Source organism: Molossus molossus, unplaced genomic scaffold, assembly GCF_014108415.1.
Source record: "Molossus molossus isolate mMolMol1 unplaced genomic scaffold, mMolMol1.p scaffold_m16_p_13, whole genome shotgun sequence".
Taxonomy (NCBI): Eukaryota; Metazoa; Chordata; class Mammalia; order Chiroptera; family Molossidae; genus Molossus; species Molossus molossus.
The window spans coordinates 86727455-86753596 of record NW_023425348.1 but is presented as its reverse complement, the minus strand read 5'-3'; the positions used below and the strand labels follow the sequence as shown (position 1 = coordinate 86753596).

Below are 26142 nucleotides of genomic sequence, written 5' to 3'. Positions count from 1 at the left end.
GAACATCTATTTTATGCCTCTGTCTTCTAGGCACTATAGTAGGGGATGTAAAACAGATGTGGGTGTGGTCCCCGTCCTCAGGGAGAGGACTCTCTAAGGAGGGGACAGAGAAGTTACCAGATCATTATGGAGTGTGCTAAGTGTATGGCAGAAATGAGCACAGACTGCGGTGGAGATGTTTAGCTCAGACTAGGAGAATTTAAAATTCAACTAAATTTTGAAAGACCAAAGAGAACCTTCCTGTGAAAAAAGGTAATATAGAGCCTGGGGCCCTGAAGTCTGGCTGCCTTGGTTAACTCTATAACCTGGGCAACCTACTTCCTCTGTGACCTCAATTCCTTTTCTGTAAATGATGAGATAGTAAGCTGCTCACAAGGTTGTTGAAAGGCTTTTATCAGCTACTTGACATAAAGTGTTCAGCAAATGTCTGACATATGATTGTCCCTCACTAAATATTAGTTGTGATTGATATCATGAAAAGGAAGTGAGGGAGAAGAGTTGATCCAGGTAGAGGTGTGACAGTGGATCCTTTCTGTCTCCGAAAGTCTGGGAATGGCTGGTAATTGATTGTCAGTGAAGCAAGGTAGTAGCTAGAGATGAGGCTGGAAAGGAATTGAGTGTGGGGAGGCGATGTGGTGCAGATCATACTAAAAGGGTTTGGTAGTAGTGCATTAAAAGAGGATAAGATTGATTTTGGTGCAGGCTTAATATAATAGCTAACTTTTTTTTAAATTTTATTTTATATTTTCTTTATTGATTTTTAGAGAGAGGGAAGGAGAGGGTGGGAGATATAAAAACATCAATGAGAGAGAACATCCATTGGCCGCCTCCTGCATGCCCCCCACTGGGAATTGGGCCCACAACCTGGGCATTTGCCCTGATGGGGAATTGAACTGGTGATCTCTTGGTGCATGGGTCCAGACTCAACCACTATGCCACACCTGCTAGGCCAATAGCTTACACCTTATTGAATGTTTACTGTGAGCCATATGGTTCTAAATGCTTTACCTGTGAAGCAACAACTCTTTGAGGAGTTACTGTTGTTACTCTCTGTCTACAGGTGAGAAAGATGAAGCACAGAGAGGTTAAATACTTGCCCAGAGTTTCATAGCTAGATAGTGAGATGGAGTTGTGATTAGAGCCCCAACAACCCAGCTCCAGTGTGTGTGCTCTGTGCTTCCTCTGAGTGTGGAGGATGGAAAGAAGTGTGCAGATTCCAGGAATACTGAAGAAGAATCACTAGGACTTGATAATTGGATGTGGGGAGGGACTAAAAACTCAGATTCAAGGATGCTTCTCAGCTTTCTGGCTTGGGCAGGTGGAAGGGGCCTGGAACTGCTGGGCCGTGGAGAACACCAAAGGGAGAAGCAGAGTCAGAAAGGGAACATGGTGAGTTCAGTTTGGGACCCACAGATTGTGAGGTTACTTTGAGCCACTTACTAGGCAACTGGATATTCTGGTCTGAAGCTCCATGAGCACGGAGCTGGAATTACTAATTGTGTAACCATTGGCCTAGAGGCAATAGGCAAAACCACAGGGTAGAGCTTTTATTTACCTTATAGTTTCTCTAGAACAGGGCATTGAATTTTAAGATTACATTGCTTCATTTTTTAAAATTTATTTATTAAGCAAACTTTATTAGGCTCCTACTATGTACAAAGCAACTAAGGAGCTGAAGATATATATGTGAATTAACTGTAAACTGTGTCTTCAAGTTGCATGTGATCCAGCCAGAGACCTCACATCAGTCATGCTGCTGTGGCTGGTGTAGAAGAGAGGTGTGTGCCGGTGCTGTGGAAATGCACAGGAGAGACTGGCTGCTAGAGCAACTGGGGCAAGTGTCACAGACGAATAACTTGTTACAGATCAGAAACAGTGAAGGGGTCTTGGCCAAGTACAGAAAGGGTAGGAGAGGACCTTCTGGGCAGCAGGAACAGCATCTGCTACCAGGTGGGCAGGCCTGGAAGAACCTGTCGCTCCAGGAAGTGGCGAGCAGTTTCATGTGATTCCACCAGCGAGTGCAGGAGCCTGGAGAGGAGGGGCCAGGGCAGGTGGTGGCCCTACTGTGAAAGGCCCTTTATGTTTATAAACGGTGGTTAGGATTTGGTCCCAGTACCAGTAGGGAGCCAGTGATATGATCAGATTTGGGTTTTGTCTCCAGAGCCTTTGATCCCTTAGGTAGGCTTCTAATTTTTATGGTCAGCTGTTTCTCTCAGTGACCAAAATAAAAACAAATTCAGTTTTTCCGTATTTGGTCAATTCAGTGCAGATTCTCTGCTCTCCGTGTCTGAATTCCTTAACTTTAGGTGACTTGGGATTGGTCAGGAATTGATCGAAAGCAGTCATCTTATGCTTTTTCACATCTTTCTTTTAGTCAACAGATTTTTTTTCTTTTTGTGTAGTTCACTTAGCTGCCCCTTGTGATGTTGCCACAAATACTTTGTCTGGGTTTACTGCTCGCTCGGCATTTGGTTGGTCCTCATGACCAGGAAAATATGAAAGAACCGTGACAACCATGCTCTTTTTTTTTTTCTGGAGTCGACCTTCATGGCCATGTGGAGCTGGCTGTCCCTGCTACTGTGGAATAACAGGGAAAATCTTTCATTGTGCTCTGCCTGTTAAAGTTCCAGGATAAGGTTACTCAGTGGCCTTACAGAGCCTGAGGGATATTTCTGACTAGCTGAGTGGATGTGACACGGATGAACTCTTCTTCCCTACAGGCCTGCAGAGACTTCCTTATGTTAGCCCAGACTCATAGTAAAAAATGGCAGAAGTCACTACAGTATGAACGAGACCAGCGGATCCGGCTGGAAGAGACATTGGAGCAGCTGGCAAAGCAGCACAATCACCTGGAGAGGGCCTTCCGAGGAGCCACGGTGCTGCCGGCGCACGCTCCTGGCAGTGTGGGTTCTGGCAAAGGTAAGACTTTGGGTCGTGTTCTGAGGGGAGCCAGGGCGTTTTTAGCAGTTGGTAGAACTACAGATTCTCCAGAATCGGTGACTTGTGTGAAATGCACCTGGAACTGTGGATTTCTTCTGGCTTTTCCACGACTTTCTACCATTTGTCACTTTGTTTGTGCTTCGTATCGAAAGATCCTGCTCAGCCAGGTTTCTGTCAAAGGAAATGAACAAGGCTTTTCTCCTTGTAGATCAGTGCTGCTCTGGCAAAGGAGACATGAGTGATGAGGATGATGAGAATGAATTTTTTGATGCTCCTGAGATCATCACCATGCCTGAAAATTTGGGCCACAAGTAAGTTACTTTGACTCCTGATGAGAATGAACATGTCTGATCATCCACAGGTTAGAAGTGCTTCAGTGGGAGTATCACAGTTGTCAATGTTTACTGAGCTCTAGGCTCTTCTCTTTAAGTAGGTGGAAAACTGTTAGCTTTTTCACCTGACCAAGTTGTCCAGAGATGTTTCGATTCATACATGTTTTATTCTAAGTGTCATCCGATCAACTGTAAAGCATGCTTAGCATTCTGCTCTGTAAAGACATGACGAGGACCCAATCTGGTTCTGGGCTTTGTCCTAATTCTCATGCATTTCCCATCCATGTAGACGTACTGGGAGCAACATCAGCGGAGCCAGCAGTGACATCAGCCTTGATGAACAGGTAACTCTTATGTGGGAGTTATCTGAAGTGAGGGACTTGTGTGATTCCCAAGGATTTGCCTATAAAGTGTTAAGAGAAACAGAAAGGCCCTGGCAAGTTCGGCTCAGCAGTAGAGTGTCAGCCCGTGGACCAATGAGTCTTGGGCTCGATTCTGGTCAAAGGCACGTACCTTGGTTGCGGTTCATCCCCAGCCCTGGTCAGGATCGTGTGAGAGGCAACCGGTCTATGTGTCCCTCTCACATTGATGTTTCTCTCTCTTCCTCTCTCTCCCTCCCTTCCACTCTATCTGATAATAAGTAGAAAAATATCCTTGGGTGAGGAATTAAAAAAAAGAGAGAGAGAAACAGAAAGTACTGATTGTTGTTGTTTTAAATATTTTTTAGCATGGGGGAAGGGAAGGTTATGAATACCGGGTTTTCTGTTCTTTGTGGGAGATTGAATGCCTTTGTTTTGTTCTTAGTACAAGCATCAGCTGGAAGAGACCAAGAAGGAAAAGAGAACTAGAATACCATACAAACCGAACTATAGCCTCAATCTGTGGAGCATCATGAAGAACTGCATCGGAAAAGAGCTCTCCAAGATCCCCATGCCGGTGAGGGTCTCGCACGCCCACCCAGGCCGCTGCCAGGAGGGCCTCCCAGGCCTCAGCGGGAAGAGTGCTACCACGGCGGCTCCGCCCACTGGCGTGGCAGTCTGTGCACGGTCCTTGCCCCTAGAGCTGTATGTCTCCCTCACAGTGATCTGCGTCATTTTGGGCTGCGGGTCTGGTGTGTTCCCAGACCACCTAGAATCAGATGCATTTGTTCAGTAGTTTATTTAAGAGCAGGTTCCTATGCTAGCCTTGCAGAGAGAATAGTTTCTATTTTCAAGGAGTGTGCAGTTTAAAGGAGACAGGCATGAAAACAGGTAAAAACTGTTATGTTCTATATAGTGTTTGACATACTGTACATACAAAGGTTTGGGAGCATAGAAGCAAAAACAATTCAGTCCCGCCCTGACCGGTTTGGCTCAGCGGTTAGAGCGTCGGCCTGCGGTCCTGAGAGACCCGGGTTCGGTTCCCACTAAGGGCGCGTACCTCGGTTGCAGTTTGTCCCCGGCCCTGGTAGGTCGTGTGGGTGGCAGCCACTCGATGTGTTCCTTTCACATCGATGTTTCTTTTTCTCTCTCTCTCTCTCTCTCTCTCTCTCTCTTCCTCTCTCTCCCTCCCACTCTATCTGAACAAAAAAATGGAAAAATGTCCTCGGGTGAGGGTAAAAAAAAAAAAACATTTCAGTCCCACCAAGAAGGTGAGGACCATCACCATGGTGAAGATGGTGTTTGGGCTGACCTCCCTCCCTCCAGTCGTGTGCTCTTCCAGTCTGTCTGCACTGTTGCCAAAGGGATCTTTTTATTGGAAATGTAGTCTTGTCCCTCCTTAACTTAAAATCGTTTACTAGATCTTTATGGGTTTGAGAATAGATCAGATTCCTTGGTGGACTGGCTCCTTCCTCCCCGAGGACAAGGCTGTGCCCACATGTGCAGTGTTCTGGTCATTGGGAATTCCCTTCAGGTATTCAGAGGTATCTTGTCTTTGCCTTCAGGGCACTTGCACACACTGCTCTTTCTGCTCAAAATTTTGGCAGCTCCTCGCCCATGCTCTACCCTTGTCTTCAGGATTCAGCGATAGTATATTCTCTTTCATCACAGATTCATCCATGCATCTGGTCAGGGTGAGATGTTATCTCTCCTGTGCTTCAATAAGTTCCATTGTTTATATCTGGGCAATGGATATCACTTGCTTGTTTATGCTACAGGCATTTACTAAGCACCTTTTATCTGCCTGGTGTTGTACCAGCATGTCAGTTAGGTATAGGTTCAATATAAAGAAACACATTCAGAACCTATTGGTTTAAACCAGGGGTCAGCAAATCATGGGCCTTGGACAAAATCTGGCTACTATGTGTGCAGCCTGGGAGCTAACAGTAGTGTGTGTGTGTGATTATTTATTGGAGTGACATTGATTAATAAGATTATATAAGTTTCAGTTTTTATTTTTTAAATGGTTGAAAAATCAAAAGGAGGATAATATTTCATAACAAGAGAATTATATGAAATTTAGATGTTCGTGATATTTGTGTCCATAAAGTTACTGGAACACAGTGATGCTCACTTGATTGCCTGTTTCGGCTGCTTTCGTTGTACAAGAGCAGAGTTGAATGATTGTGACAGAGACCATTCGGCCCTCAGAGCCCCAGTGTTTACTGTCTAGCCTTTTACAGAAAGAGCCTGGCCAACCCCTGCCTTAAAAAAATGTTAGCTTAACTTATTCTCATGGGAAAGCCCGGTGGTAGTGGTTCAGGGCTGGTACTGTGCTCTGCAGTGTCCAGACCAGGCTCTTTTCTGTCCTCGTGCTGTGACGCCTGTGGCCTCAGTTTCTAGGTCCTAAGTGGCTGCTCTGGTTTGGGCCACCAGGGTCTCATTGCAGTCAGCAGGAAGGAAAGAAAAGAAGGGCGTGCTCCTGGAAATTGTGTAAACCCTTTCACTTCAGTCTCTTTGGCCCGAACTTACATGGCCACAGCTAGCTGGGGAAGAGGCTGGCAATGAAGACTTCTGTTTTGGGGACCATCACCTAGTCAGAAATTGGGGGTTCTACTACTTGTGGAAGGAACGAAGACTGGATGGTGGAGGACGGTGCAGTCTCTGCCCTCCGCCGGGCACGTGGCGTATACACTGCAGAACGCATTCTGCCACCCTCTTGGGGCTCATAGACCAGTGACCATGGACTGCGTTCCTCATGGCTGGAGACTGTGTCTTATTGTCTTTGTAACCGTGATGCTTCGCCAGTGCCTGGCACATATATACGTGCCACTCAGCAAACGTTGAAGTGCTTGGTTAACTGGGTCTTAGAAAACAAATAGGTTTATATGTAAGTGTGTAGTATTTCTGTTAGAAAATTGTTGACCTCCAGAAAGGCCATGAGTGAGCACCCTGAAGAAACAAAATAATTGGCTCACTGGGGCCCTACAAAGACGTCCCACTTGCCTGCTGTCTAGAAGGACGCACCTTGGCACGGTGCTCGGGAGAGGCCAGTCTTCACGGCCTCGAGCCGCGACCCTGCTTAGAAACAGCTTCTGAGTGCAGGCGACCTCTTTGTCCTCCTTCCCCATTAGTTCCTTGTTGACTTGGCTGCTAGGAATGTGCAGTCCTGGGCCTGTTTGCCTCCAGCTCTAGTCCTTGCCCTTCCCTGCTCTGTGCTGTGTCACAGAAAAGCTGCTCCCTCTAGGTTGTTTCTCAGGCTCTGTGTCTGCTGGCACCTGGCTGGGCTCCACCAGTGCCAGGCAGCAGTAGGAGTTTGGAGCAGGGAGGAAGGGAGAAACCACGGGGTGCCTACAGGGGTCCTAGCTTCTGCCAGATGTCTCCGGCCTCTGGGCCGCGGTAACACCCTGCTTCTCTCTGTCCTCGCTGTTGCTAATCTTTTGGGCTGCCCAACTCCATCAGCTCCATAACCAGTTCTCTGCTTCCTTCCACTCTAAATTCACAGATTCATTTCCCTATTAGGCCTCTGAATGTTCAAATGACCGATATGAAAAGCTTGGCACTTTAGAGAAACTGTGGTTCCAGGAACAGTTGGGGATCAGAGCTGTGTATGTGTGCAAAGCAGTGATAGCTTAAGATGCAGTGATCCCGGGCAGTGCTCAGATGTCTTTTAGCCACTAGGAGGGGATCCCGGTTCTCCTCAGAATGTCTGGAAATGTTGCCTCACATCGCCTGAAATTCTGCCAATGAGAAATTTTGTTGGCATAGTTAATAAGCACCCTCTGTAAAAAAAAAAAAAAAAAAAAAAGAACCTTGAATATTCAAGTTCTATCTTTCTGCTGCCCCTTTTGATGCACGTGGTTCTTGTCCTGGGCTCGTATGTCAGGGCCAAGTGGGTGGTTTTGGAGAGGGGCACTGTTTTGTTGAGGGACGGTAGACCCCACTTTCTATAAGAGGAGTGTTCTCATGTTGGTTCTGTGGCTCTGTCCTCATTGGGAAGTTTCACAGAGAAATGCTTGGTGTATTCCTCAGAGAAAAAGCAGGCTCCAGTGTACTATTTAGAAATGTACAAATGCATAGAAACAACATACAAATACTGAAAATAGTTGTCATTGGCTGATAGCATTTCAGGTCAGTGTTTTTCCTTCATATTTTCTTTTCAAAGTTTGTTATAGTGAAAATGATAAGGTATTTTATCACTGAGAGGACAGTAAACATGAGGGGAGTCGGTGGCTCAGGGACTGGTAGTTAGGAGGCAGGACAAAATGAAAAATGGAAAAACAGGTGGACCGTAGGAAGGAAAAGTTTTTGTTTGGTTTGTTAACTGAAATGTTGCCTTGGGCTAGCTCCGTTCACTAGAAAGGACTCCTTCCTCTGTTCTCTGGACTCAGAACTCAGGCTAATGGTATCCAGGCCTATTCAGCTATCTTGCAGTTTAAACAAGCTTTATGGATTAGGCTAGCAACCTAAACTCTTCTTTTATAGCATTCTAAAAATACTAATGTCATCTTAAATGCCAAACAGTCCATGTCGACAATAACGTGTTTTTTAAGGGGGAAACTGGGGAGACCAGGTCTCTTCTGCTCACTTCTCTACACCCAGGGAGTGGTGCAGGGCTGGCACTGAGGGGCAGTGAATATTTATGGACTGAGTAAGTGAATGAATGAGCCAGTGAGCATCTGTCTTCTCCCCAAGAGAAGTGCACCGATGCCCAGAGGTTGAGTACCCTAAGTGGCTCTAAGACTTGAAAGGTAGAAACAAAGCCCCCCTCTTAGCCCCCATCAAGAACACTCCACGTCCAAAAGAACAGCTGTCCAGCCTCAGAGCCAGAGGTCAGATTCCTGGCCTAATGTAGAACTGCACCGGTACTTAGCGATCATCTGGTCTAGGAGTGGAAGTTAATTTTTGTGATGTTTTGTTTCACTAGCCAGGACATGCCTGTCCTTAAAAATTATTACCCTTTTTTTCCCCTCCCTCAACAGTGTTAAATACATAACTTTCTCTCTGGGTAAACTTGTGCTAAAATACATTTCCTCTCTTACTCACTCATTCATGACCTATTTGATGGCGGTCTCCTATGCACAAGGCACTGACGGCTGCATGTGCAGTGATGGACAGAAGAGGCATGGTCCTCTCTCAAAGAGCTGTAGTTAGTGATGCCAGTGAAAACGGTGAAGGATACCACTCACTGACCTGAACAGCTGACCAGGGAGAATGGACTGCTTGCAGATTACATCTTAGAGCTGCTCCACTGAGCAAAGACCTTGTCTCTTCCCACTGATTTGCTTTATCGACATGACAACTCAGTATGCTTCTCCACTTGCTGAAAAATTAAACTGTCTCTTATAGATGTGTGGCAAAGTTTTTACATCTCTTCTCTCCTGACAGGTGAACTTTAATGAGCCCTTATCCATGCTTCAGCGCCTTACTGAAGATCTGGAATACCATGAGCTGTTAGACCGAGCTGCAAAATGTGAGAACTCTCTAGAACAGCTCTGTTACGTGGCAGCTTTCACCGTGTCCTCCTACTCCACTACTGTCTTCCGTACCAGCAAGCCATTCAATCCCCTGCTTGGGGAGACCTTCGAGCTGGACCGATTAGAGGAGAATGGGTACCGATCCCTCTGTGAGCAGGTAAAGGTGCCTCGGGACTGGGACATATTTCCTTTTTGAAGCAAGGCGTGATTTTTTGGTCCCCGCCCGTGTTGTGTCTGTAGAAATGCCATCCCGTCATCCCGTCATCCCGCACTGCCTTCTTTTCCTTCAGGGCTTCCTCACTGGTATGGGTGTGAAGATGGCGAGTATGAATTTCAGGTGTTCATCACCAATTAATAGGCAAAACCTTTTTCTTCTCTGTTCTTCCTTCTCACTTTGACTTCCTGGTTTCTTCAAGGTGAGCCATCACCCCCCTGCTGCTGCACACCACGCCGAGTCCAAACACGGCTGGACATTGCGTCAGGAAATCAAAATCACCAGCAAGTTTCGGGGCAAATACCTCTCCATTATGCCCCTCGGTGAGTAAGGCCACGGACTTGATAAGAAGTAGTGCTCCCGGGAGGAAGGATTCTCTGGCATGGTAGAGCCGGTCACTCTGGCTTAGGATCGAGACCACAAGTCCGGTTTGGGCTCTGAACCTCGCTGCTGGCTTTGTGCAAGTGATTTAACTTCTCAGCTATCAAGTGAGTGGAGGTGTGAGGCTCTAAGGACCCATCCGCTCGTACATTTTTTGGTCTTCACTATATTTAATGCATCTTTAAGTACTATTTTAACATGCAAAAAAAAATTCCATCTTTTAACTGGTGTTTGTTCCATTACCCTGGCGATCAGGTTCTCTCTATAAATCAAAACTCGTGTGACTACAGGCTTAGGTTTCTCAGCCACCCCTCCCACTTCTCCCTCTCCTTTCTCCTCTGCTGTTCCTCTACCAGATGGATTAGGTATCATGTATGTAATGGCTGAACTCCAAGTAAAATGAAACTTTATTTTGAAAGATCTTATTGGATTACAAGTTAATTTTGCACCAAGATCAAGAAGACCAGCCCTGGGAATAGGAACCCTAATAGGCAATGTTAGAAAGTCTGTATTTTAGGGGAAATTGTTCAAAAAATGTAGCAGAGATTCTCGGTACTGAGCTGAACTTCAGCAGCCCCGTCTGCGACCGCCGGGCTGCGGAGAAAGACGCACAGGGCAGGGAGAGGAAGCACGCAGCTCTCCGGAGGCAGCTGACCGGCTGCCCGAGCTCCACGGCTTGCTGTGTCCGGTTCCCGCCTTCCTGAGGCCGAGCTGCAGAGCTTGGTGAGGGCACCGTAGCCATCGTCCTCTGAGTCCTTTCTCTCAGAGACAAAACATAGCAGGGATGATGCAAACTAGAAACTGGCCAGAAAAGGAATCCAGGAATGTTTGTAATCACGAAAGGAGAAAAGAAACTGGAGTGCTAACTCTGTTACTTCGAGGTTAAAACACAAAAGGCTCTTAGAGGGAAAGAAGGCCAAGCAATTGTGGTCTTTACCGAGGATCTTTAGAAAGGTGCTAATTGCGTAGTTATCTTTGACGCTAATGATTTCAGAAGTATTACGAGTAGTAAACACCTCGGATGTTCATACCTAGTTTTCAGAACTGGGGTTTCAGTGGCCATATTGCAGTGTGACTTTCACCTGCGAGCCCACCCGAGGCTCTAAGGAGATGATTTATATTTAACTCTAAGGAGAGTGTGTATACATTAAAAAAACAGCACTAAGTCTAATTTACCAGTGATGTGTTACACGTTTCTGTATAATTTGATTAATCTAGAATTCTTTGAGGGGTAAGGAACCATATGAACATGGTTTAATTGGTAGATCTAATTTTTTAGAGTTAAAAAAATGTCTTTGATGGAATTCCATTCCTCTGGTTGTTTAAGGATTCGCGTCACTAGGATGTGTTGTCTTAAGTCCCTCCATCTGTTAGGTACTGAGTATCTGCCACATACCAGGCATGAGAAATGTAAGTGAACAAAACCAAGATCCCAGCCTTCATAAGGAAGTTGAACAGAGTTGACATAGTGCCGGGAAAGTGCCACGGAATGAGGAGTGGGATTCCCAGACATTAGCCCTGGGGACGGCCAGATTGAACATCTTGGGTCGGTGCCTTGGCAGGAGAACCATGCAGCAGAACTGTCCCGTTTGCAGGGGCACTCCTCTCCGAGGGGCGCTTCACCGAAGAAAGATAACTGGCTAAGGCTGTGAGTGAGTAGGCAGATAGATGTTTTTTGAGGTGGTAGCAGGGGTCTGAGTCGCCCTGTACGATAGGCTAAGCAAGTTAGAATTCTTGCAATCTGGAAAGAAGAATGTTTCTAGAAAATATGATTGAAGTTTGCAAAATGATAAGGACCATGAATTTTCTCAAGTTCCAGGGTATTGGAACTAGGTTAATAACAGAAGTTTAAAGAGATACATTTAATTAAGAACATTATTTTATAGTTTGGGAGTTCTCTAGCCCAGGAAGAATCACAATTTGAGAACACAAATGAAGCAGCCATTCAGCCTGTCAATCTCTGTGTCAGTGATACTACTGAGCTCCATGGACCTGGAATTTGGCCCCTTAGTCAAAAATCCCTTTCATGTATTTTATCTGTTCTTCCAATTTCTAATTTTTTCTATTAGAGTGTTCAATCAATTTTTATTTATTTATTAAATATGTTTTTGTTGATTTTTTTTTTAGAGAGAGAGGAAGGGAGAGGGGGTAGAAACATCGATGTGATATAGAAACACCAATTGGCCGCCTCTTGCATGCCCCCTACTGGGCACGTGCCCTGACTAGGGATCAAACCGGGATCTCTCAGTTTAGAGGATGATGCTCAGTTCACTGAGCCACACCAGCCAGGCTCAGTCTACACTTATTATAATTACTGATTAGGTAGGGCTTGCATCCTCTATTTGATGTTTGTTTTCTGAGATCCTATGTCTTTTTTGTTCCTCCAGCCCTCCATTAGTGCCCCTTTTGTGTTAAGTAGATATCTTTTTAGTTTTAGTTCCCTTGTGATTTCCTTTACTATATTTTTGAAGGTATTTTTTAGTGGTTATCCTGGGTATTACAATTAACTTCTATAATCTAGTACAGATTAATACTAATTTAATTTCAACAGTGTACAAAAACTGTGCCACCTATGTGGATCCATTCCCTTTCCTTCCTTTGTGCTTTTATTTTCAAACAAATTGTATTTTTGTTGTTGTTATTGTTAATCCTCACCTGAGGATACTTTTTTCATTGATCTTTTAGAGTGAAAGGAAGGGAAAGAAGGAGGGAGGGAGGGAGAGAGAGACATCGATGAGAGACACATTGATTGGTTGCCTCCCTCACAACCCCAACCAGGGCCAGGGATCGAACCCGCAACTTGGCCATGTGCCCTGACTGGAAATCAAACCGGGACCTCTCAGTCCATGGGACAACGCTCAATCCACTTAGCCACACTGGCCAGGCACCCCTTCATACATTTTAAATGGCTTTGTTTTTAGATCTTTAACTTAATGTCAAGTTTTCAAGACACAAATATTATATAAAAGAAGGCAGTCATAGGACATTCTTTCTTTTGGCACTATCCCTGTGAGTGAGCGGGAGGGGACACTTTGCGGAGCAATAGGTATGTCATCAAGGTGAGATACAGGGTTATGGTGTTAGGCTATATGGATATTTTGATCTTATTTTGAACTTCAGCTCTGTCACTCTCACTGTGTGACTTGGGCAAATTATTTGACCTCTCTTTGCTCAGAGTTTTCATTGGTAAAATGGGGATATGGTAGGTTGAATAAGGCCCCCTAAAATGTGTCTACATTCTACTTCCTGGACCCTATGGATATGTCACGTTACATAAGAACTTTGTGGGTGTAGTTAAGGATCTCAAGGTGGAGAGATAATCCTGGATTATTCTTTGGGCTCAATGTAATCACAAGGGTTGTTATAAGAGGGAGGGTGGAAGATCAGAATCAGTGACACCAGAAGCAGGACACTTGAGTGATGCCAGGAGGGACCACAATGCGGGTGACGAAGGAACACATCCCTTCTGACACTTTGATTTTAGACTTCTGACCTCTGGAACTGTTTGAGCATAAATGTGTTGTTTTAAGCTACTAAGTTGTGGCAGTTGGTTTCAGCAGCAACAGCAAACAAACGTAGGGGGTGATGGTGCCTAGAGCTGAGTACCGGCAGATCCTTGTGTCACTGTTGCTGGAAAATATTATAGGTGCTGTGGGTACAGTGGTGGGCAAACACACTTCGCTCTCGTTTGGCTTGCATTTTTTTCTTAAGTGGACGAAAAAGTAAATATATAAATAACTTAACTTTATGTGTGGTGAATCTATGACCACAGAAAAGTGGAAGCAGGGGTTAATGAGAAACGAGTGTGTGTGTGGTTCCTTGGATAGGTGGTCAAGCAAATCTCTCTGAAGAGGTTACATTTGAGCAGAGACCTAAGTAACAAGAAGAAACTAATCAAGGGTTGATTGAGGGACAGTGTTCCAGGCAGAGAAAACCCCAAAGATAAAGGCCCTGAGTGGGGGGCAAGTATAACATGTTTGATAAGCAACTGGGCCACAGCAGGTGGTTCCGAGTGAGTAAGGAGGGACATGATGGGTGAGTTGAGAGAGTTTCATTCTAATTGCAGTGGGAAGTCATTGAGAGATTTTTCACAGTGTGGTAAGTAGATATGCCATGTTTTGAGCAGCTCATTTATGCCCAGCCAGTGTGGCTCAGTGGCCTGAGCATGGGCCCGTAGACTGGGAGGTCCCAGTTTGATTCCCAGTCAGGGCATGTACCTGGGTTGTGCGCTCCATCCCGGTAGGGTGTGTGCAGGAGGCAGCCGATTGATGTTTCTCTCTGACATCCATGTTTCTATCTCTTTCTCTCTCTCTAAAAAATCAATAAAAACCTTTTTTTTAAGCATTATTTTGACTAGAAACTTTAAGGGGGCAAGAGTGGAAGCTGGGAGACCAGAAAGAAGCTGTCACAGAGGTTCTGGCAAGAGGTGGTGTGGTTCAGGCTGCAGGGCTGGGGGAAGAGGTATCGAGCAGGAGCTGCGGGATGTATTTTGAAGGCGGCTGTGAAGATAAGTGAGGTGGTATGTGAGGAGAGCCTGGACAGTGCCTGGTCCACCGCGGTGCTCTCCGCAGAGTTGCCAGATGATTGTCATCGCCCTTGTCCTCGTCGCTGCTTCTGCAGCTGCCAGGGCTGTGTGCACCTTTCGTGCGAGAAAGGCACAGCCGAGCCACCGTGTGTCCTTCCCACTGGTGCTTACAGAGGGGACTGGCTATGTCGCTTTATATATTTATATTCAAAATAATAATAAAGATATGTGTATCTGTAAATGTTTTTATTATTGTGAATCTTCAGTCACCTCTGTTCAGAGAACTAACTGAGGTTGATTTGGTATTCACTGGAGATTGACTCATAGGCACAGGGGAGACTATGTTTACTGAATGCCTATTATCCTTCAAGCATGTTACCGGACAGGCACATAAACAGATATTTACTGCACAGATACGGTTCCCCGGGTTTACGGATGGCTGATCTGAGGCCTAGGAAAGCATCCCCAGGGTGTAGTACTGGAATGCAGTTCTGACGCTAACCACCCAGGTTAACACCAGCCACATAAGATAAGGCACAGCCTCCAACAAGTCTGCCCTCACTTCAGATGTCAGCCAGTTTGGAGGTCCCCAGGCCACCTGCACATCTGACCAACTGACTATAAATCAGATGTTCGCACAACTCCTTGGGCTCAATAACTTGCTAGAATGACTCAGAGGACCAGGAAAATGCTATACTCATTATTACAGTTTTATTATAAAGGGTACCAATCAGTACCAGCCAAATGAAGACACACAGAGGGGGAGGTCTGGGAGGGTCCTAAACATAGAGCTTCCGTGCCCTCTCCCCATGGAATCAGGGCCCGTGACCCTCCCGGCATGTTGATGTGTGCATCAGCCAGGAAGCTCCTCCAAGTTTCCTAGTCCAGAGGTTTCATTTATGTAGGCATGGCCGATCGAATCATTGGCCCCATGAATGAGCTCCATATCCAGCCTCCTTCTCTCCTAGAGGGAAGGGAATATCATTTCCAGGAGTTGGGAGATCCAGCCCTTATCAGGTAACTCAAAGCCCTAGCGCTCTGAGTCACTGTTGGTCTTTCTGGCCTGCCCTGATCTTGAACCGTCTTGTTAGCATAAGCTATCTAGGGGCCCACCCTGATGACTCAGTGACATACATTTTCAGGGCCCCCGTGAGTAACAGAAATATTACTATTACTTGGGACAGTCCAAGGATTTAGAGGTTTCTTCCCAGGAACCATGGACAAAGAGCAGACAGTTTCTTTGTTATATAACACGGGGCCTGACATCTAGGAGTAGTGGAGCCAGGGCTTAACCCAGTTCTGTCTGACTTCAAAGTCACGGCTCTGTCCACTGCTCCTTTTTATTGTTAAGTCCTTAGATAAGTGGTTTGCGCCCTGGCCAGTTTGGCTCAGCGGTTAGTGTCGGCCTGCGGTCCGGAGAGACCCGGGTTCGGTTCCCGCTAAGGGCACGTACTTCGGTTGCAGTTTGTCCCCGGCCCTGGTTGGTCGTGCGGGTGGCAGCCACTCGATGTGTCCCTTCACGTCGATGTTTCTCTCTCTCTCTCTTCCTCTCTCTCCCTCCCACTCTATCTGTACAAAAAATGGAAAAATATCCTCGGGTGAGGATAAAAAAAAAAAAAAAGATAAGTGGTTTGCTGCAGGTCACACAGCTAGTTACTAAAAGTAGGGCCTGGCCCCCAGTATTACCTACCAATGTATTCTACTGTCCACAATTCAGTTTCACTTGTTCATGTTGGGGCAGATTTGACCTGTTCCTAGAAATTTTTCAGCTGGTATGACAGGCACAGCTGGAGAAAAGATTGGGGTTTTTGTTGTCATTTTTATTTCTACACATTCTTGATTCCTAGCTAAGCCTTATCAGTTGTCAGTGTTTGTCATCACTTAGTTATGTTTTATTTACACATTTCAAAATCAAGTGAGCCTAGCTGTTGTGGCTCAGTGGTTGAGCATCGACCCATGTACCAAGAGGTCACCAGTTTGATTCCCAGTCAGGGCACATGCCCAGGTTGCGGGCTTGATCCCCAGTAGAGGGCGTTCAGGAGGCAGCTGATTGGTGTTTCTATCTCACATCAATGTTTCTACCTCTCTCTCCCTTCCTTTCTCTCTAAAAAATAGCAATAAAAACATATTAAAAAAAAAGAAATATGGAAAGAAGAAAATCAATTTATTGTTATTTCTAGCTAACATGGTGCTGTTTTTTCTAACATTGGGCTAAATTTGTGTACCTCTTCTCTGCTTGCAGGTAGCATCCACTGTATTTTTCATGCCACTGGGCACCACTACACTTGGAAGAAAGTTACCACAACAGTGCATAACATTATCGTGGGCAAGTTGTGGATAGACCAGGTGAGCAGAAGTGCTCCTGAAGCCCAGACTGTTGTTACTGGCTTGTCGGTTTCTCCTGAGGAATTTCTCTTAGACAATAGCCCCACCCCAGTCTCCCCGAGTTCCCGTACCACAAATTATTGTTTATACATGGCCAGCTTGTAACATTCGATGACTACTAGGACCGTTGGGCTTATGAAGGATACAAGAAAATCATAAACACGGCTCCCACTCTTCCTCCTTCCAGTGTTCATTAGACATTTACTACCAGGCGGAGTACCAGGTTCTGGGGTTGCAGTCAGATGAAACGGTGTCCTTCACAGAGTTACTGTCCGCTTACATCGTGACACATGGTGTCGGTAAAAGTATTCAACAGATATTCTAGTGGGAGAGGTGCACTGAGATCGCTGTTAATCGTGCGTGTGCGCCTGCGACAGCCATCACAGTAGCTTCGCAGAGAGGTAGCACTGTCTGAGCTGTCAGGAACAGCTGCCGGCTGTGGGAATCCGGCGGCCTCCTCCGAGTGGCTTGGGATTCAGAAGATGGGAAGAGAAAATGAAATGAATCAAGTGTAGGAAGGCCCGCCACATGGAACCTTGGAATTGTGAGTAGAATCCTTTTTTTTTTTTTTCCAATCCTCACCTGAGGATATTTTTCTATTTATCTTAAGATAGAGTGAGAGGGGGAGAGAGAGAGAGAGAGAGAGAGAGAGACATCAATATGACAGACATATTGACTGGCTGCCTCCTACACAACCCCGACCAGGGCCGGAGACCAAACTGCAACCGAGGTACCTGCCCTTGACTGGAATCAAACCTGCGATTCTTTGGTCCAAAGGCTGGTGCTCTAACTGCTGAGCGAAACAGGCCAGGGCTACTTCTTTTCTTTTCTTTTTTAAATCCTCACCCGAGGATATGTTTTGAGAGAAATATCAGTCAGTTGCCTCCTGTACACGCCTCAACTGGGGATTGAACCTGCAACCTAGACATGTGCCCTGACCGGGAATCGAACCCGCAACCTTTTTGGTGCGTGGGACGACACTCTAACCAACTGAGCCACCTGGCTGGGGCTAGAATACTTTGATTTAAGCACAGAGTTCCTGAAAGGTACCAGTGAGGATTGGTTTGGAAAAGTAAATTATTACGCGCATATCAGTATATGTGCTGAAGGTCAAATCATGCTACCTAACATGTGACATACAATTCAAAGGAAAACAAAGCAAAGGACATTTGGTTTTCATCCCAACCTGGGATACCAAGGTTACAAAGGGATTCCATAGAATCTCTAGTTTGGCTGAGACCCAACCCTTAAGCAAGGGAGTACTAAAATGTAAGACTGAAAAGCAGGAATTATGAGGCATGAGATTGCCGATGGTCAAGTCATCCAGTCTTCATAAAACTAACTCATGATTCTTTTCATTTTATAGTCTGGTGAAATTGATATTATAAATCACAAGACAGGAGACAAGTGCAATCTTAAATTTGTTCCTTATAGCTACTTTTCTCGGGATGTAGCAAGAAAGGTAAGAGAAGTTGGAATTTAAATTTTTTCTTTTAGTGTGTATCCCTTAGAAGGCCTCCTCTCCTTTGAGGCTGGGATGGGTGGGTGGGTGGATGGATGGATGGATAGGGAGGGAGTAGCGGGTGGAGAGAGAATCTAAATATATATATATATATATATATATATATATATATATATCTTCTAAATATATATATGATGATTAAAAAAAAACAAAGAAGAGGTAAAGGAGAAAGTCAGCAAGAAACGGGACTATATTGCATTACTAAGCCAAATGCCTCTCTTCTGTGGGAAAGATAAGAAGTAAGAAAGTAAAAGTCAAGAGCAATGAGAGAGGATGGGAAGCCCAGGGGAAGGACTAATGACAGGGTCACAAGAAGAAGGCGCTTGGGCCCTGCGAGTGAGTCTGAGCGAGAGTTGTGTTTGTTCCACAGTGGGATTGTACCATGAGTTTCGAGGGGAGATTGAAAAATGGGCAGGGATTTAAAGCTGCGGCACTCTCTATTCTGGAGAGAAGAAAATAATTCTGAGTACCAGTTAGGCCCTTTTCCTACATACTGTTGTTGCAACAAAAATTCCTATACAAAATGGTAATGGAACCACCATCTCATGGCTCGCTTATTTTAAGCAGCTAAAAAAATTTAACAAAGTAACTTGGATGACTCCATGGTGTTTGTCTTGATGGGATTTAGCCAGTATTTGCCCCAGGATTTGGTTTTCCAGAAGAGCCAGGTAAGCCAACCCACGCTGACTGGTCCGCATTCCATGACTCTGCTCTCCGTCCTCGTAGGTGACAGGGGAAGTGACAGATCCATCAGGGAAAGTTCACTTTGTCCTCCTGGGGACATGGGATGAGAAAATGGATTGTTTCAAAGTCCAGCCCGTTGTGGGGGAAAACGGGGGTGATGCTCGACAGAGAGGCCACGAAGCAGAGGAGAGCAGGGTCATGCTGTGGAAAAGGAACCCTTTGCCGTGAGTATCAGTGCGCCTGCTACCCTTTTACCACTGTGTCCTCGGCCTTGGGGCAGTACTGGTGACATTCTGTGTCGCTTTCCACTTAATCATGTGAGGGATCGTGCAGGAGGAGCCAGACCTTCGGAGAGATCACCAGCGGCTGGCACTGTGACTGGACTTGTAGCTTGTCTTGTCCCAAGAAAGTTCAAACTTACCAAACTGTAGCTGCCAGGTCATGTTGGGCACTTTCTGTAAGTCCTTTGGATTGTGGTTCAGATGGACATTATTCTATAATTTAGAGCAAAACTATTCAGAAGTGGCTGGAGGAGGAAGGTGCCTCCCACCTGTTAACAACGTGGCCTGAAGGCCCAGCAGCAATGTAAAGCTTCCTGAGATCATGTACAAGACTTTGGAAATAAATTTAAACAGATGCCGTTTGTCTTATCATTTAATATGTTCAGTCTGTAGTAAAAGCCAAGATTATCCCAGAAAGAGGTTAAAAAGAAAGCAGAAAAACAGGAATATGGGATTTTCATTTAGTAGAATGTTTCCTTCTTCCTGAAGAGTTTCTCTCGACTTTCAGCTGAGCACAACACACGCCCAGGAAACCGGAATGAGCGGTGCCGAAAGAGGGTGGGGTGGTTCCGTTCAGGTCTCAGCCCCCGGAAGGTGTCCTGCTGCTCGCGGGTGTCGGCTTGTGTCTTCTGGCTCAGTTGTTGCTCCTGACCCTTTCTCTTTCTCGTCCTTCACTCTTAGGAAGAATGCAGAAAACATGTACTACTTCTCAGAGCTCGCGCTAACTCTCAACGCCTGGGAAGCCGGCACTGCCCCCACAGACAGCCGATTGCGGCCCGACCAGAGGCTGATGGAAAACGGGCGCTGGGATGAAGCAAATGCTGAGAAGCAGCGTCTGGAAGAGAAGCAGAGACTCTCCAGGAAGAAGAGAGAAGCCGAAGCTATGAAAGCCACCGAGGATGGTAAGAGGCTGCCCTCTCGGTGTCTTGTACGTGGGCAGGACCGGTGTGTTTGCGGCTCTAATTCTGATCGTCTTCACCCTCTTTCCCCGTTAGGCACACCCTACGATCCCTATAAGGCACTGTGGTTTGAGCGGAAGAAGGACCCTGTTACCAAGGAGTTAACCCATATTTATAGGGGAGGATACTGGGAGTGTAAAGAAAAACAGGAGTGGACCTCATGCCCAGACATTTTCTGAACTGACAGTAATGAAAAGGAGGAGTCAAAAGCCAAGAGGACGGAGATGTGTGGGGAAGCTGGCAGTTGGGACCCTCTTACCCAAGGCTTTCCTCAAGTTTGTCTGTCTTAACCAATCATTTTTTCCAAATCAATCACCAGAAGCAGACACCAGTGGTGGTGATTGGCTGGTTGCCTTAGCTGATGAAACTGAAATCAACATACTGGAGGCCTGTGTTTGGGGGGGTCTAGTGTCTGAAGGCAGTGCGCTCCACCCTGCAAGGCAGTCTTCTTGGCTCTTCTTCTCCCTCTGCCCCGTCAGAGACGTCATCCAGCCCCCTTGTAGTGTCCTGCTCAGCCAAGATCTTCACACGATTATGATTCAGGGGCATTTTGGTGCTGCTCAGAGCAAGAGCTGGTTTAAGAGTTTCCTTTAAGAAGAAACACACAAGACTTCCCAGCGGAGGCATCATGCGTGATCGCGGTGGAGCTCAGACATGACATTATGAAATGTGTGCACCAGTGGGGCCCGTTCCGTGGGTGTCCGTGCTCGGATCCCTGCGTTGGGAACACTTGCCAGGGGAATCGTTCTGTTAGGTCAGAACGTTCAGTTACATTCTTGGAAGTTTCTTTCTTCACTCACGTCAAAAACCCTTCTGCCATTCTCCATCTTTGACAGCAACCGGAGGCCACTTCGGCGGTTGGTGGGAGGGTTGCAGTAGCCTCACAAAGGGGTTTTACGGACTTGCTCAGGCGGAGAACTTCTGAGAACGCAGGCAGGATGGAAGAAGACTGCCTGCCACTTCGGCTTCCCCACGCCCTCCTCACCCCCATCCTTCATCACCTCGCTCGCTTCTCTTCTCTCGGCACAGTGCCAGTCTGGGCCTGTGCCCGGCGTGGAGCAAACGTTACCTGTCCCATTCTGACCTGCAGAACCTGAGAGAAGCAGTTCATCTGGAGTAAAAGTTGTCACCATCTCTCGGGCCCCGTGGACTGGAGCCACAGATGGAATAATGTGTTAAATATCTGTATATTATATATATGTAGAGAAAAATCTAATTTTTGTTTGATTCTCCTTCTTCCCATTAAGAATCTTGTTTGTTGATATCTCTGGTCTCCCTGGGACCGTCTCTTGGATATGCGGATGTGGATCAGAGCCTCCTCCGCCTCCCCTCCTTCAAGGGCAGGCAGATTCAGAACCTGAGCCCGATTGTGTCCGGCAGTTACTGAACAGGGACCTTGCCCATGGTTTGTGTCATGGGGTGCCCCTGCTGTCTGCAATCCGCCTGATTACCTGACTGTTGAAGATGAAACCCTAATCTCTCTCCTGCCCTCTCCCCACTTTGTCAGGAAGAGCATGGGTCGAACGTCAGGACGGTAATTTCCCATTTAATTCTGTCTCTGTCCAGCGCACACAGCTGACTCCCAAAAGAACTTGCGTCCTAGGTCAGAGGGCTGGAAGCACCACCACACGGGTGGGTGAGAGAGCCCTGGTGGGCCTGGCTTCCTCCATGTTTTGTTCTGTTTCTCTTTGCGTTGTCTTCAGAAATCTCACCCCCGTGCAACCCACCCTTGGTTGAGGATCACAAACTGAGGTGCCTTCCTTGTATGCCTTTTGTTTGTGTTTTTTGTTTCTGTTCCTTAACTGCTGAGCCTCAGCCAGTGTGGGTCCTGGGGGCCAATGTCATTCCAGAGGAAGCCAGCCCTCCAGGGAAGCTGGATTTGTACCAGGAAATGAGAACTCTTGGTCCTTTCCCTTCCTCCCCCCTCCCTCCCCAGCTGTGATGAACTTGAGATGGGGCAGCTACAGGGGAATTTCCTCCTAAGGGCCCGATGCCCAATGTAAACAAGGGATTGTCCTGGGCTTCTTCCAGAGAGGCCCTTAAAATCGAAGACAAGATTGACTGGGGCTTCACACAGCGGGAATCCCCCAACTGAGTGAACTTCCTGCTTCCTGCCCCCTTTCTTCCTCCACGTCTACACTACATTTCCAGCCTGATCCCCCGTCAGATTCCTGCCAATGGAAGTTTCAAGTCCTTCAGGTGAAATAAAGTCACAGGAAAAACAAAACAAAACTATATATATTTTCGGTTTTTTTGCCTTATTGTTTTTTTCCAAGAAAACTACTAAATTAAATAATTTTTAAAAAGTCATATCGTTTGTCTGATTCACTTCTACTAGGTAGGAGGTGGTGGTGGGAGGAGGTGGAGACCGGGCCCAGCGGTGGTCTGTTCTCGGGAATCTGGGTGCCGATCTTCATGAGGAGCCGGAAGGAAACGGGCACAGATTTCCAGATGTTCCAGCTGTTCATCTGAAGGCCCCGAGACAGAGGAGTAGCTCAGCAGCCCCTGCTTCAGTGAGATGGGATCGTCAGTGTCCCACCTTGACGGGGGCAATCGTTCCTAGTGTTATTGATAATGAGTCTGTTTCACCTCAAAAATAAAAATTTAATTTCTCTTGCCCATTTGGGTTCTTAAATTCTTAGCTGTTTCATATAGGGATTCAAATCTATACTTTGAAACCTACACAATTGAGTACTGATTTAAAGAACTTGGGGAGATGTAAGAACAGTGCCAGTAACGTTTAGGTGTCCTGTTGGAGGAGGGGGGAGCCGGGCAGTGGAACAAAGGGGCCTGGAGAGGCCCGCGGCAGGCAGCAGTGCCCGCCTGTGGGACCAGGGAGCCTGCGCACTTCGAGGGTCTGCTGCTGTGTCCGGGGCGCTGAGGTGGGGACTGAACGTTGTCTGGCTTCCACTTAAACAATTTGAAGAGGTAAATGTTAGAATCCTGTTGAATGGGAAGAAAGGCACTGTAACAGCAAACCTACCAAAGTCACTCAAGGTCACATAGCTGATTGGTTAGTCACATTGCTGGAATTCAAAGCAGGGTTTGTTTAACCCCGGAGTTTGTGACCCCTACAACCTTGTGTTCTGGGTGAAACTGGGTTGGAAGGCAGCTGATAATTAAGTTGTTTCTTCCTGGATTAGGTCACATCATGTAGAAATGTACATTTCTGTTTCCAGAGGCCTATTAATGTGGATAGTACCATTTTGGGGGGTCCACCTATAGGAAGAAACACTCTTGAAGTTTGACCTCAGGCTCCTTGAAGTCTCAAGGCTCTCTCGTGTCCACAAAATTAGCTATGTTGTCAGGGATCATTTTGCTAGCTTGGTTCTGGGGAGGCTACTTTTTGTTCAAGTCATTTGCCTGACTCCCAATGTTGGGAGTCTTGATGCTAAGTTTCAGCAATTGTTTTTTTTTTTTTTTCTGGCAAGCTACAAACCATCTCAGTAGACCCTTGACATTTGTTAGGGCTGCATCCTGCAATCTTGACTACCAGTGTGGTATAGAATTTCCTCCACTAGGAGCAGTGAAATGTACCTAAAACATGTTAATACTCCCTCCTTTAGTTCTTTAATGGGTTACTGTGACATGATGGGTTGGGATATGGATCCTGAGGGTTCCACCACACTCCTGATTCAAAATTATGACTCAGCAAATGAAAAGTTGCCGTACTATGTCAGGGACCGCTGAAGTCCCACAAAAATGTCAAACCTATTCACTTCAAGGGTCTGCTCGATTTCCAGCGAGATAAAGGAATACCAACCTAGAGTCCTAACAGGTGGCGTAAAAAAATCTTTGGAATTTTTTCACTATAAGGGTATACCTTGTGAAACTCTAAGATTGTTGTCAAAACTTAGAACTTGCTTCCTAAAGTGTATAAAGCTTTTGCCCAGTAGTCTGCCTTGCCCTGTGGGAAGCATTCCAAGCCTTTCATGGCTTTCTCTTCCAAAACTCACAAAATAATCTGGTTGTAGTCTCAGACTTGCCTCTCTACTCTCTTTTCAAGTAGAGCGCCTCTCTTTTAGTTCACAGTGATTCTTCGAGGGGGGGGGGGGTGGTGGCCAGATGAGGCATCTTTAAAGGCAAGAACTAAAGAGCTCAGAGTCTTCTCTATGTATAGCCTTGCAGAAGTCACATCTTCTGAGTTTGACCAGGTGATTTTAGAAGTTAGTAAATAACCAGATGGCCCTGGGATATGGCTAGGACTGTCTTCATTCATTCATTCATTGAACATTTATTTACTCCAGCCTGTTATACAACATACATTAGAGATGCAAATGACAAGAAGGTGCTCAGATAAACAGGCAATTACAATCCAGTTTGGTAAGTGGTGTGAAAGCACTGTAGAGGAGCAACTAGCCTTTAGAGATGGGGAGGGAGGGGATAGAGACATGTCAGAGACGGTTTCTAGAACTTAGGAGGCCAAATAGAAACTTAGAGTTGCAGTTTTAATAGGGGTTAGCAGAAGGGCAAGGTAAAATATGCTGCGTGGACAAAGATGAAGAGCAAAGTCAAGGAAAGCATTCTGAGTGTAGATGGCTATATTAGATTAGAGTTTGGAGTCAAGGAGAGAGCGCTAGTAAGATGCTGAAGAGCCCTAAAGCCCAAGTTTGGGAAGTCTTGATGTACCAAGTAAGAAGCCTTGGTTTCTGTTTTCGGCAAGGGAGCCGAAGGATTTTTAAGTAGGATAATGGGATCCAGTGTGGAAACTAATTTGTAGGTAGGAAGATCAATTAAGAGGTTGGAAAATGTTTGAGAATGAAAAGAAATGGAGGGATGCCAGAAATATATAACTGAAATGACCGGCAATTGGGTACAATTATGGGTGAAGAACAGAATGAGGGAAGAAGGACTTTGTATTTCTCTGGCTTAGAAAATGTGGATGGAAGGTGGCAGGTAGTAAGACGTTGGAGGTGTCTGTGGAGAGGTTGAGTAGGCCGTTTAAAACATGGGTCTGTGCGTAACAGCTACATTTTTGTGTGAGATCTGAGGACTGGGATTCTGAGAGAGGCTGCATGTTAAAACCACCTGGTCAGGTTAAAATACTGTAATCCGGAGCCCTATCAGCAGAGTTTCTGATTCAGTGAGGACTAGGGCTAGTAAAATTATATATACAGGGTGGGGCAACAGTAGGTTTAGAGTTGTGAGTATGTGAAACACAGAGTTTATTCTGGATTATTTTCCATATAAACAGCTGTGAACCTACTTTTGCCCTAGCCTGGTTACATGAACACAAAGGATGCAAAATTATGCAAAATTACGTGGGACACAGGTAGCATATTACGGCATATTATTAAACCAGGGCTTGCTTCTCAGACGTTTGAGAGAGGTCTCAGCCAATTACACTTTCTGACAATGTCTATATATTTAAACATTTTTTAAATGCCAAGATGGAATTATGAAAATTGAGATATATTTTAAATATTTAGGTTTAGTAAATCAATGCTTTTAACATACAGCTACAATGACTGTGTGTTCCTCGTCTGGAGGTAACATCGTAAGTCCACATTTGAAGTCTTTACAAACGGCCTTACCTAACGTCCTTTTCCATACATTTCTTTATTTTATTTATTTTATTTTATTTTATTTTATTTTATTTTATTTTATTTTATTTTATTTTATTTTATTTTATTTTTGTTACAGATGTTTCTCCTTTTTTACCCCATTGACACCCTTCTCTTCATCCCCCCCACCCCGTCCCCGGCTTTGTTGTCCATGTCCATTGGTTATGCGTACATGCAAATAAGTTCTGTAGTTTATCTCTTCCCTCCCCCTACCATCCCCTCTCCTGAGGATTGTCAGTCTGTACCCTACTTCCACGTCTCTGGGTCTACCCTATTCCTCAGACTGTTATAATCATTATATTCCACAAATAAGTGAAATCATGTGGTATTTGTCTTTTTCTGCTTGGCTTGTTTCGCTTAGGATAATACTTTCCAGGTCTCTCCATGTCGTCTCAAAGGATAAGAGATCTTTCTTTCTTACCGCTGCATAGTATTCCATTGTGTATATGGACCACAGCTTTTTTATCCATTCGTCTACTGGTGGACACTTGGGCTGTTTCCAGATCTTAGCCATTGTAA

At 45.7% G+C, this 26142-nt stretch overlaps 1 protein-coding gene across 2 annotated transcripts in view; it reads left to right on the top strand.

Annotated features, from left to right (window-relative positions):
* The window catches only part of LOC118627688 (oxysterol binding protein), a 32697-nt gene extending 11374 nt beyond the window's left edge, over positions 1 to 21323 (top strand). The window contains exons 4-14 of one of the 2 annotated variants that reach the window (XM_036258146.1): positions 2721 to 2919; positions 3149 to 3251; positions 3562 to 3616; positions 4077 to 4208; positions 9020 to 9265; positions 9525 to 9645; positions 16471 to 16574; positions 17980 to 18075; positions 18862 to 19043; positions 19782 to 20002; positions 20096 to 21323. In XM_036258146.1, the coding sequence (XP_036114039.1) occupies positions 2721 to 2919; positions 3149 to 3251; positions 3562 to 3616; positions 4077 to 4208; positions 9020 to 9265; positions 9525 to 9645; positions 16471 to 16574; positions 17980 to 18075; positions 18862 to 19043; positions 19782 to 20002; positions 20096 to 20238 (1602 nt within the window). In that variant the 3' untranslated portion in view covers positions 20239 to 21323. The remainder of the gene's footprint in view (positions 1 to 2720; positions 2920 to 3148; positions 3252 to 3561; positions 3617 to 4076; positions 4209 to 9019; positions 9266 to 9524; positions 9646 to 16470; positions 16575 to 17979; positions 18076 to 18861; positions 19044 to 19781; positions 20003 to 20095) is intronic. The other variant, XR_004959214.1, reaches the window with a different exon arrangement.
* Positions 21324 to 26142: the final 4819 nt, after the last annotated feature.